Consider the following 13,822-nt stretch of genomic DNA (forward strand, 5'->3'; position numbering starts at 1 on the left):
AACAATCCCAGCGTCCTTATCAACTGTGGTGTATCTTTTCATTTGTAAAATCAAAATCTTTATGTGCCTTCTTTCGTGTAATTGCAAATGTTTTATGTACTACAGTATAGATATTATGTTTACATATAGTTTTGTAAAGCGCATATACTATGGTCAGAAAATATGAAAAATATAGTGGATCAAACTTCAAGTACTGCTTTGTCAATAATTATGCATTCAGACCACATTAAAATAAAGTTATCTGAAAGAAGTTCATGATCTATTGTAACAAAGTGAAAATAATAAAAAGAAGAACCCCCCTCATGATTTGCCTTATGCATTGTGTTTTACTGTATACTAGGGGGGGGGAAAAAGTCAACAAATATTTCAGGTCATAGGAAAGCAACCCCTCGTTTCTAGTCCATTTGTAGCTCTGGACAAACATTTTCACTCCAGGTCATAAATATATGTAACTTGTTTAAGTAACCACGATAGCTTCCAAAATCAGTCTGTCATGTGGCTGCTGGTCTGAGATTTACCTTTTGGGGAATAGGTAAGGCCAAAATGTGCAGTACCAAGGGAGACTGCTGCATGTTCCTTAAATAAGGGTGAAGATTCTGAGAAAACAGCATAAGAGCCTTAAATGGTGTGAAAGGGTAAGCAGTAGGTCCTATGGCTGATTCAAAAAATCCACTTACAGATTTTTGTAGTGGTGTATTTTCAAATGCATTCTTCTGAATATGTAACAGATGGAAATCCTTCCTTCAAAGCTGAGAGGTGTTTGGTGACAGACGTTAATACAGCATAAACCAAGATTCTGTCATATGTTGAGTACTTCACTGCCACTGAGTAAGTAACAGTTGTGCAGATCAATGATTATTTACATTATGTTCAGATTTTAATGTTGTAGATCATTTGGATACTTGAAACTTTGCCCCAAGAGAAGTTATTTCACTTAGCTTCACTGAGCTCTTTTGGTCAACATCAAATTGTTAATCCAATTAAATTTGAAACTAACGTATGTTAGAATTCTAGATCATCACACAGTCATTTATTTGCCAGCTGATTAACTAACATTGCCTAAATTCACAAGTATAAATGTAATGCAAACATAGCAACATATATATATATATTTAAAAAGAACACAGAATGGCTTACTTCAGGGCTTGGTTCTGTACTTTTCAGCACATCAAAATTAAGGAAGAGCTCACATTAATCTGCAACACAAAATGAGTATGAGAAGGAGGCCCAAGAACAGATTAACTGATCACATTCCTCTTCTGAAGATGGAGCTCGGTTTCTCCTGGGACCTCACAGAGCAGCATCGTACCATGGCTTCCTCAGCAGACCCACACAGCTCAGTCTGGCTCCCCTAGGCTCTTGCTCCATTCCTGCTCCACCAGAACTCAGAGGAAGACAGAATTAAGAGTCATGCAGACACCCATGTTGGGATTCTATGTCACCGTTCCCCCCCAAACCAGATATTTGGCAGTTGTTCTACATTTTGGATTTTTGTTGACAGGAAGTAATTTTAGTCACAGAAAATACACAAAAATCCCTATTCTGTCCTGGAATAATTTGGGTTCTTTCATATTTCGTGTATTTTGATCTGTATCAATCTAAGCATGACGAAGTCACTTAATTCACTTGCTCCCACTGCTTAGTCCTCCCCTGTACTTGTAAACTTCTGTACATGTTTTATTTCAAATTTGAGGGAAAAAAACAAGGATAAGTAATTACAAGGAAAAACTGATCAGATAGAAATGAGCCAGTAAACAGAAAGAATTTGTTTAACCCATTAACCTTTTCTGAAGGACAGGGCAAGTCAGAAAATTTTTTCTTGGGCAAGATGTAACTCTGGTGGTAGTCACTGTCACCAGTACTGCTTCAGTTACTATTTGTGCAGTGCTTGGAGGTCTTAAAAATAAACCCCAAATATTCTTAACATTTTATAAGATTATAATACAAGGTTATCTAGCTACACAACTACCATTTTGGAAGAAGCTTATGTCTACTATTAAACTGTGTAGCATAAAAATAAATGCATATGCAAATAGAAAGAATGCATAAAAGCCCAATTAATCCAGCAATCAGTAGTTTTATTTAATGCAAAATGTGTGGTTTTCTCCCAAAGATCTTTCCTTTAAGTAGTGGCTTCAAATGATAAACTACTGCAATACAAACGTTTAAAAAATATTAACACAAAAGAAGTTGATAATTTAGCAAAACTATTTTATTAAAGCTTATTCTCATGATAAAATAATAGCCAACAAAATCATATTAGGCAGATCTTCTGCAAATGTGTGCAGCTGCCACCTATTCAGGTATCATTAAGTCAAGATATTCTTATTTTCTGTGGTATTCTTTATTTTCAGCTATTTACAGTCAAGCATGAAGCAAAGATTACATCAGGAATGTAGTATTACAATTCTCCCTCAAGATTCACCGTTTATTGTAATTAATGCCAGACAGGAATTTAGGTTTTCCTTCTTATCACTAAAATACAACTATTTTGCCCTTTTCCCATTCAGTATATTTAAAAATATTGCACTACGTTTAATTTATCTCTTACAATCATCCTTAGCAGTACTATACGAGGAAAACTATATCCAGCTTTTCTTACCCACTGTATTACACAAGTCCATTTAAAACCATGAATGTGTTTTTGAAATCAGTATTTGCATTGTTTTCACAGCTCCTTCATGTGTACCAGGGTTTAAATGAAGTACTTGGATATATTTGAAAACCTCTGCAGTAGTCCGTAAGAGCAAACACTGATGGAGATTGAATGCAGATCACCACCAATAGTAAGCCACTGAGAAAATGGAGTGGGGAAGTCGTAATATGCATCTCAAGCAAGTATAGGTTAAATACCTTTTAGTCAATAAGGGAAGCTAATTTTGTGCGATTATTTGCTGAAGCTTAATTTCAGAAGTGTCACATGCCTATTTTAGCATGGATAGTGTTTTCCATACATCAACTAAGTAAGTATCAACTGCCCAGAACTCACAAAAAAGTGCAAGTAGTTGCATGAGTGGAAGTAACCTTTTTGTTTAGAAGTACAAGTATGCTTTTCCATCTGTGAAAACCATTGCTTCTTAAATTTTCCCATCACAAAATAAACTGAGAAGCAAATTTAATGGAGAGGTACATTACAGACTGCCTGAAAATTTAAATCAGTTATTTCACCATCTTAGATTCAACTCCACTTCCACAAAGGCATTTTTTTTCTACTACCAGTGATAATGATACCATTACCTAACACAGTACCTAAAGTAAAGATGATATTTTATACTGCATTTCTATACACAGAAGATGAAACAAAGACATGTTTACAGGAAATAAATAACAACGGCCTCAGCCCGGTGATGCTAAGATCAACAGTTTACACATAGTACAAGACCAGATAGTTCTTTTCAGAAGCTGCTGGCTGAAATTCTTCCTCATCTCTACTGGACTCTATTTCGACTCAAATAAAACATGTTATATACACTATAGGACATCTTTCTGACAAAGGTGATTCTTTTCAGACTGTCTCTTCTGTCTGAGAAGCTGAATGCAACTTACCACTATATGATTATTCAAAAGTGTTGAGAGAACATTTAGCTATTTTGTAAAGTATTTTGTACCTTAAGTTTTCTGAAAGGATAGTCTGCAGAAATTTATTTTCTTTTAAATTATTTAAACCATCATCACATGCTTTTTCATAGAATGCAATGAAACCTCCAACTCCTGTGAAGAACAATTTTCCTTTATGAGGTTATCAGATAATACAACAACACTTAAACATAAAATTTTGTTTTGGAAGGCACCAGCCTCTTATCTCAAATATTCCCAATTAAATTATTCTGAGGTACTTGTATGCACTTATATCTAGTATTATTTAATCAGGATGCAATAGCCCAAAGTTCTAAGGAGGATTTTTTTTAGCCTAGCATTCCTATATTTCATATTAATTACAAACTATGAAGAGCTCTTGTATTTAACAAAAATATGAAAAACAAATGATATGCAATATTATCTTTAGTAAATATTAATAACAGACAAAATGAAAGACCTTTTGTTTGCTTTCATGGTATGTTTGGCAAAAAATACACAACTACCTAGAAGACGTACAATAAAACTGTGATCGACATTTTAAAGCCTGGTCCCTCAGTGACTTCTGTGTCAGTCATCAGCTTAGGCATGCAACAAGCTTATAAATTTTTTCATCATACAATGGAAACTAAACATTTTGAAAATCCTGCCTGTTTCCTGTTGAAAACACTAGCTCAAAAAAAAAAAAGGGGGGGGGGGGGAAGTAATACATTAGGATACCACACATACTAATGTGAAATGGTAAGGTTACATAATTAGAAAAAATAAAAATAAGTTATTAAAAATAAATTTCCAATATAAACCCCAAAATGTAGTTTTAACCAGCCAGTTTAACAAAATGATGGTGCTGTAGCTGGAGAAGAACCATTATTAGCTGTACTCTTACACAGGCAAATAACTTGATAAGCAGGACATGTACATTATGCCAGTGTTTTAATTTAATCTTTGTGTGTTTGTAATTAAGTGCAAAGTATTCTTTTAGTCCATTCCTTCAAAGGCTAAATATGTAATTATCAGTCTACTGATTGAGGTGGATCAACTGGTTCTTCTGATACGATGTTGAATGTTGGAGCCTCCATCAGACTGATATCTTCGTTATCCATTTCTTCTGCTATGTTGGGTTCCTCTGACTCTTTAGTCACTCTTTTGGACTGCCGCTCTAGTGACATGTTCTCCAAAGACTCTATATCCTCAATGCCTGCTCTGTAGTGGATCATCAGCAGTGTAAGGGCCTGCAGTCTTTCACCTGACTTAGCCAGCGCAGCAGAAATCAAGGCTTTTTTCCTTGCATCAGTTGTCTCTTTTTCTTCTTTAACAAGTGAATTATTATTTTCCAGCTCCTGGTCTATTTCATTCTGCAGCTTATCCAACATAAATTCTAATTTCTGAAAACGCTCCTCTGTGGGTAAACTTCTGTAGAGATCACGTCCAATTTCTTTAACAGCAATGAAGACACTGTCATCTAGACCACCCTCCTTTCGGACCAACTTTATCCCAGTACCTGCTGCACGTTTTGAAGGACTGCTTGGCCCACTGATTTCAGTATCGCTGCTTTCATTATCAGAAGTGTTTGGTGTGTGCTTTGGCGAAGGTTCTACCACCTCTGTTCCTTGTTCAGAAAGACGAGCTTTGGGGACTTGACGAAGGTTTAACAAACGGGTGCTCGTATTGATGATATGCCTGGTCAAACCTGTAGTTCTGTTAACAGATTTAGATTCTGAATCCACACGAGAGGATGCAACTTGGGGAGCTTCCTGTCCTTCTGCTCTACAACCTCCCACAGTTCGATCAAGTCGCTTTTCAGCTCCTACACAAAAAGGTGTCTCAGTTAGACATTTTTCTTGACATTTTTTATGGCAAACATAAGCACAGAGCATGCACTGTGAAGCTGCTTTAGTCCATACTTTTTTTTTGCAGTAATCACACCAAGTTGGATTCTGAAACTGAGTATCTTGAAAGTTATGCTTATTCTCTGTAACAACAGTTTGTCCCAAGTAAGGATCCTCTTTCTGAAGTGCACGAGCTTCTTCTTCCAAGTGACATTCTCTTTCTTTCTCCAGGATTAAGTTTGAATCATCTATTTCACCTTCTTTTAAATATTTGAAGTGTAAAGTTACATCGCCATAACAAAACTTTTCATTGAATCCCTTATGGGTTGTCAAATTCCGCAATGCTGTTCTAGTGACTGCTGCTTTAGGTGTGGGAGCATCCAGTTTAAATGTTCTAATATATTCCATTGAGGATGTAGCTATACAATCTAAAGCAATTTCTTCAAGTTTTATGCTTGCATATCCTAAGCAGATAAACCCACCTGCTTTGAAAGGGTCTCTGCACCACAGTGCAACATTAAGGTACTTATGGTATCCTTCTACTTCAAACAGACAGGAGGATGTTCTCATCCTTGGCCATCGGCCTTGCCGGATTTTATAAGGAATTTCTGGTGATTCCCATGTCTGATGATCATCTCCACTATCTTTGTAACTACGTGCGTTTTCTGCAAGTCCATCTTTTAATGTATCTTGTTTTGGCGCTGTTATTACTTTTGATACCGTTGGGTCTTCTATTTGATCATTATTCTTCACTACCTTCTCTGTACATTTATCTCCATTATTTGTAGGCGGAGGTGGCCTCTCTGGTTTTTCAGAAGGTACACCTCCAGTTTCTAACAAATTTTGGGTTTCATTAGTAGGTAAAATAGGCTTACTTTGTGGCCTAGGTGGCACAGGAGGCTTAGTACTGGATCCTTGTGATTGTTTACCTGATTGCTGTGATGCATCTGAACCCTCAACAGTTTTGGGCATTGCCACTTTAGCTCCATCTTTTTGTTGCGTTTTTGATGCTGTCTGATAACTTCCTAAATGTAGTTTTCGATTCAGAATTGGAGATATAGTTCCGAGTGGCTTAGCAGCAAGTATTACTACTGAACGTTTGGGACTCGGAGTTGTTGGCAGATCTTCTTTTTGGTCAGGAGATTCACAAGCTAAGTCCTCAAATTCTGAATCAAAATCTCTGTTATCAACATCAGCTGATAAACTAGCTTGGTCATCTTCTGGCTGTGTCAAGAAAGCAGTGTCTTCCAGTTGCCCAAATCCATCCTGCAGTGCTGAACCATGCTGATTATATCCAACAGGCCTTTCATAAAAGACTAAAACTCTGTCCCCAGCCTGTCTAATAAGCTTTAACACTTGGACAGTTGATGTGATTTTAACACCTATTAAAAAAAAAAAAAGACAAAAATTGTTAAATTTTAATTATGATAATCTAAATGGCCAAAAATAGTCAACAAATGTTTAGATCTTTAATAGTGATAATAATAGTGTTGCTCACTAACAGAGCAAGTCAATTATGGCAGAAGAGCTTAACTGAAATGTAACAGATGGACCCTTTCCATTTTATTCATACAAATATATCACTTCAGAAGCTGGAAAAGATACTAACATAAATACTCCAGTTCTCTGTTATTAATGATGTAATCTTAGAGTAATGTTGATTTTATATTCTAACTTTTTTAACCTTAATCTTATTGTAAGTTTGGACTTTTCAGCAGCAGGCATTTAATAAAGGATTCAAAAGAGATGGGTATCTTTAAATATAGTTATAATTAAAACAGAAGCAGGTGAACAAAGAAAATAGTTCCAATATGTTAATACAATATAGGCACGAGGCTACATTCTCAGTATGGCTGAACAGTGAACTGCATCATCTTTCTCATCAGAACTTTCAGAGCCATTTGACAGTATCTCCAGCCTATGGTAAGATTCAACAAATTACATGCAAGCTAAAATATCTTAAAGAGCACACAGTCCAAATAAAGTCATGGAGTAAAAATGAATTTTGCCTTGGTTCTAGTGCAATCATCAATTGTCTGTTTGAAACAACTCAAAACCCTTTTAAATCATTGGAGCAATGCAATGGGGATTTAGGAAGTACCTAATCACAATAACTCATTGTAGTATTTAAGCTCTGGCCTGTAAATTAATGAAAAACTTACTGCAACTGTGTTAGCAGGGAGTGTAAGTAGTTCATGTTGTAAATATATGAAGTTCTATCTTCATACTATTTTACTGCACTAACTCTTCTATACTCTCTTAGTGACTTAGAACCAAATACAAAATTACTGTACCTCTCATTTATATGGTTAATGTTTGGAGAAGAAATGTGTGTGCTGTCACATGCAGGTATAGCTGGGATACTATGTATCGCTCATAATCACGCAGTTCTTTCTGCATTTCTTTTTCTACCGACATGATGGAGATAATCGCCAAATCACAATATAACCCTAACAGAATTTCTTTTACCATTTTTCCCCTAGAGGAATTTCAGTTTACATTCTATTTTATCAGTGCTGCCTACACTTACTTCTAAAGTGTTATTAATACACAGTGATATTTTCACTCCTTCTTAGTCTTTATAAAAGCCTGGACAGCATACAAACCCCAACAAAACGACTTAATGATTCCTACTCCATAACATTTTATCTAGTCCCACCATATCCACTAGAATAGAAAACATTGCATTATTATTTCTTGATGATCATAACCAGGTTCCTATCTGCTCCTTCCACTAAGTTGATTAACCACTGTTCTTGTTAATGGTTTAGCTGTCTTTCTGTCCACTGTCATCTATTCTGCAGGTCCCCTCCAATTCTCAAGCTTAAAGCAGTAAGATTTCCAGTATCAGTTTCTGGTTACAGTTTATGATTATGATCTAGTTCTCTGTTGGTGAAAAAGTCCATGCAAACCAGAAATATTCAAGCTCTATCTGGAGAGGGTCTAATTTAAAACTGTAGAATATAAACTAGTAACAATCCACTTCATAATGCCCAGGGATTTCAACAGAATCTTTACTAAAAAGCCCACAGTACCCTCCCCTGCAGAAGTCAGAGTAACTTTTTGCCTCAACACAGCACTTACCTGCCAGTTACAATTTGGCCAAAGTCTTCAAAAATATAAGAACTTCAGAGTAGATTTCTACATAATACTTAGGTTCCTACATGTCAGAGTTGACACAAATTGATACTAAAAGTATAAAAACACTATCAAATAATCAGCAGATCTTCTTGGGTCATTTTGACATTTTAGACAATTACTCTGTTAGTCAAAAATACTACTTGTTCCATACTTAGCGCCTTTAGGTTCAAAGCTGTGTATGCAGGCCTAGGATGTAAAATGTTATCGTTTTCTTTGTAAACTAAGCACATGTTGTAACATCACTGGAAGAAACTAAGTAGAGAACCTCACAGCATCACTATTAGAGCAGTTAAAATATATTTACATTAAAATGTTTATTCAACTTTATTTTGGCTTTTACCTAGCAAAGAGTAAATAAATATGCAACAAAACAAACCAAGTGAATGATAACCTTAAGCAGCCATAAATACATAAATGCTAGTTTTTATCAGGAGTGCCAGGCATAACTGTAATTGTTGAGGAAGGCAGTCTAGTTGAACTGTATGCAGACATGTCCTCCCGGTTTGCAAGACAACACTTATTTTGAAAGCTGACATATTACTCACTGCCAATTGCTAGAAGTCTGTCTCCCCTCTGTAGATCAGCAGCTGCCGCAGGTGAGTTTGGAGTCACAGTTTCAATGACAACATGCCCTGCATCTTCTTCCTTGGACTGCACAAGGCGGAGCGTGAGCCCAACGCTTTGCAGATTTCCTTTCACCAGTTCTGCCTAGAGAAAGAAATTAAAAGTTAAAGAGTATATTGATTAAGATGACTGCAAGGATTCATGGTTATTAATGATCCTTTAAATAAAATTATACAACTGATATTATTAAAAAAAATTACATTAGGACATCCATTGACTTCATTAAGCAGATTATCACATAATAGGTTAACTGTCTGCCAACCCAGTTTAAACCTTTGGAGAAAGATAGAACCAAATGTCACCGGTTCTGAAGAGCCAAATATGCCAAAACTAGAGAACAGTGCAAGGAATTGTCAGCAAAATAAATATATATATACACACACACACATATATATAAAAATAAGTGTATGTGTGTACACATCTGTTCAGTAGTTTAGATACAATTAACAACAATACTGAGCTAACCTATGGAAACACAAATCAGCAGGAAAGGCAGTACATGGCTCATCTTCACAAAAAGCCCCAGTCCTAACTAAGCTGCAACTAAACACCACCTCATTGTCCATTTTATTGGGAAGAAGTTTTATTAAAAGGAGCACTGTACCATCAATCTAGGTATCACTTTCAGTATACCACATTGGTGTTCTAAAACCTGTTACAACAAGTAGCTCCTGAGTAGTCTACACAAAAAAGTGTTTGGAGTGAGAAAACTATTATGTACTTACACATTGCTAAAGCATATTTAGAATAAATCTAAATTAACAATAGCCTAAGAAGTTGCTTCAAAGACTAAGAACCCTTTCTTCATATCTACCTCAATCTCAGTTATCTTGTTCTTTCAAAAAATGACTGATGTGCAATCTCTGTAGTAGAGTTTCATCCCACACTCATGCACAGATCTCTCCTAATTTGGAAGTCCCTACTGAAGAATAGATCTAGGTAGTGGTCAATTGTTTACACAACGCAGTGTCCAAGATCTTTGGCAACTTTTTTCTTAATAAAGACTATCCTTAATGAATTTAAAAGTGTACTTTTTTTTTTCCCTAAAGCACATTCCTTCTGGACTGTTTCAAATGACTGTCTACTATCACTCCACCAATGTACATTCTGTCTATTTGAAAGGGGAAATCATGGTCTGTGTTTCAGCTCCAAGGACTGAAATTTAATTTGTTTCTTTGATTCCCAAGAACAGAGAGACAGACATTGTAGAAAACCTCCACAGAAAATTTTCTATTTGGTTTCAATTTACTGAGTTTAGGTAGACAGTCTTGTCCTCCATCCTTCTGCATTTACTTTGTTGCTATTCTATTGTCTATGTTTGAACTGTCTGGCGTTGATCCTCTTTCAAGGATGTGTTCGTTTGCTTAGTTTTGTACAATGGCTTTCCACAGATGAAGTGGATTACTTAACTTCAGTACATGGCTGTATGGCTTTCACTCCTTTCCTATAACCTTAATAGCACCATATCTTTGTTAATTATTGTTCAGTTCCTTATAGAACTAAAAATGCTACACTGAACAGTTCACTTAAGAACAGCACTGAGTTTGAAGAAACAGACTTGAATTAATTTTCTAACCTTTACCTCTAGTTTTCTGCATTTCCCACAGACACTTGAAGATAATATTTTCTCTCAAGCTTTGTTAACGTCTGTTGTGAATACCCAGTAATGTATGTAAGAATAACAAGACTAAATACAGGCTTAATTGTGGTTCCAAGATTCAAGGTTCTTCTATAATGCAAACAAGTAAAATAGTTGCCTACAGAAACAACTGTGGTAGGGTTTTTGTGTTTTCCTTTTTTTTGTTTTAATTAAGGCTGCTCCCATTTACACCAAAGAAATGCTGATACATAATTAAATTTTTAAAAAATAAATAATAAACTCTTAAGTGTTAAGAAACAAAGAAAAAGTGTAAGAAATATCTCTGGAAGAGAGAAAATGTTTTTTAAAGAAAATAATTACTCTTCTGCTTTAGTTCTTTATATATAATATGGTTTTAAGTGAGCAATTCACAACTGTTACATGTGCTGTATGGAAACAACATGAACGATTACTACAATTTCAAACAACACTAGTTGAACATTTTAACTGTCAAAACCACAAATTACATTAATTTGCTGTGGCAGCATACAAACCTGCAACAAAAACTCCTTCCAAAGAAATCACTCCCCTATGCTATGTAGCTCTGCATATTATTATCAGAAAGAATGGTCTCCTTGTTGTTTGATATTTGCCAGAGTACTCAAATCTCAATTTTCCTATGATAATTCCTTCGAAAGTCTTACTCTAAATGATTACAGTTGGAAAAAGATTTCCAAATCCTTGTGTTTGAATAGATAAGGAAACTACGATAACGAAGATCAGAAAGTAAACTCCCACTTGAGGAACACTGACAAACATGAATATTGCAAAGGACTGACAGCAAACTATAACCCGTTTTTGCCCTAATTTTTATTAGTCCACTGAAGTATAAACCTCTTCAGTAAGAGAATTTAAAAAAAGAAATGGATGCTTATACAGAATGGTGGAGAAAAAAACCAAAACAGGATGATTTTCCTCTTAACACTAAGTTATTCTGGCCATTTAATTACAATCCTTAGGGATACATCTATTTTGATTATAGTTTCTTCTGAAATCATATTAGTTCTGGATCTTAATGCCCAGAACTGGAGTTAATTAATAAGGCAAGATGTTTTAAAGTCATGGCTCATCCAAGACTGATAGTCTGTTTAGTTTTGCATCACTGCAGACGAAATGTTGCTATAAGTTTGTCCGCAACATGAGATAACTCTTGTGCAATCAGTCTCTGAGTAGATCAGAAAAAACATCCAACTGCTGAAGGAAGCTGGCCATCATAACTCTTTTACAGGAATTACCTCATGCAAATCGATTTTCTTTTACAGTTGGTTATTTTCTCATCCAAAGAGTGGCACAAAGAAGCGATAAGATTTCTAAAGACCTTTTTCTTCAGAAAGCAACAAGCTTTATTTGAAACAGAACGTCAGAGGGAAAACAAGAGCTGGTACTGCAACATCTAGTGTTCTGAAGAAAGGCTGCAGTGTCCTCTAACCAGTTAGTACCTGCAATTATGGCAAACTGCGTGATGAGCAGATATGAGAGAAGCACAAAATTAGACAGTTAAAAGGAAAAAAAAAAAACGTTACCGAAAACTCTTTCTTACAGTTTGTCAGTACAGACCCTCATCCTCTTGAGCTTCCTTTGAATCCAAGGATTTCTTTGAGCAGATCTCAATAGCGGATGACTTAACAGTGAAAATATTCTCTACTGTAAAAGACTAGAAACCTCCGAGGTGATTCCCAGCATTTCACCCTTCCCTCCTCCCCCAGGGCGAGACCACATAAAAGAAACAAGGGACAGCTGGGACCAAAGACACTTAGGTATCTCTGAACATTTGGCTCCCATGCAGGGACACGGACCGCAGATTACAACGCGTATGAGTCACTGATGGCAAGGAGACTTCCAATATTCTAGCAGTATCTGATGGAAAGCTGTTTTTGGAAGGAGAGCGCCTTTGAACATAACAAGCAAAGTTCATCTCAACTTTTTATTAACTTTGGCACAGTCACAAGTTTTCTCACGAAGTAAACTGGTTCTATTTATCAACCCAAACCAGATGAATAGTTTCCCCGATTTTTCTTTCTGGCAACTCCACGTTTCACCAAGTAATACCACAATACCTCAGGCTAGCTGCAGTGCAGGTAAACATCGTTTCAAGCCCTCAAACACCCCTCACCCCAACAAGTACACTCACAAAACCAAGCATCTTCGTACACCCAGCACAGCTACTTTATGTCTTTCTGCCTCTCCCTTAAAACTTGATAATAAACATGAGAGCCAAAAATCTACTGGAACACGAAAAATCGGAAGGACAAAGATCAGGTAAATGAACACAAAAGTTAGAAGAAAATTACTGATAACAAAAGGACATTTATTATCAAGGAAGTTTGCTGCAAGGGAGAAAAACTAACAGCTGTTCTTAAGAGAAAGGAAGATTTTAACCAACTAGCCATACCATATTAAAGCAAGTTTATTTTAATTTGATCTAATTAGTAGCTGTTTTACTAGTTCCTGCAAACTTTAGTAGTTACTTAAATAAGGAACAAGACAAAGCAGATAATACTACTTGCTTGTCAGTGACAGAGTAATTTATATTGAAAGAGCCAAACTGTGTCATAGAACTTAGAAAATGTACCTTTTTCTAAAAAGATAAGCAACCCCCAGACTATTTATGAAATACTCATTGAGATTAAGACACAACAGAGCAGGAATTACTATCTTAGGAAAAAAATGAAAAGAAGTAATTTCCTTAGTGTTTTATTATTCAAGGAAAAAAAAAACCACACCAAGAAGAGGACACGAGATGTCCATTCACTTTAAAATGAATAAAACATTTTTATGTGGGGCTGTGAATGGCTGACTTTTACAGGACAGTCTATAAGCATTGATTTCACAGTACAGGCTTTAATTCATTTATATGCATCAGTGTATGAGCCACTGCAGAGCATAACCCCAGCACTACTTTCAGTTCAGTATTGGAAGTATGGTCTGGAAATACAATGCAGCAGAAAATTAATGTTGTGTCTTGTAGCCCTTCCTTACCTCAGCCTTATCATTCTGAAAGCCTAGATGTTGG

At 35.9% G+C, this 13,822-nt stretch overlaps 1 protein-coding gene across 1 annotated transcript in view; it reads right to left on the reverse strand.

The window, feature by feature from the left end:
* Window positions 1-2,194: 2,194 nt before the first annotated feature.
* Window positions 2,195-13,822, reverse strand: part of PDZD8 (PDZ domain containing 8) — a 62,084-nt gene continuing 50,456 nt past the window's right edge. Inside the window, exons 4-5 of the mRNA XM_074831373.1 lie at window positions 9,092-9,254; window positions 2,195-6,787 (exon numbers count right to left, since the gene is read on the reverse strand). Coding sequence (XP_074687474.1) covers window positions 4,590-6,787; window positions 9,092-9,254 — 2,361 coding nt within the window. The 3' untranslated portion in view covers window positions 2,195-4,589. The remainder of the gene's footprint in view (window positions 6,788-9,091; window positions 9,255-13,822) is intronic.

Source organism: Strix aluco, chromosome 7 (genome assembly GCF_031877795.1).
Source record: "Strix aluco isolate bStrAlu1 chromosome 7, bStrAlu1.hap1, whole genome shotgun sequence".
In the NCBI taxonomy this organism is placed as follows: domain Eukaryota; kingdom Metazoa; phylum Chordata; class Aves; order Strigiformes; family Strigidae; genus Strix; species Strix aluco.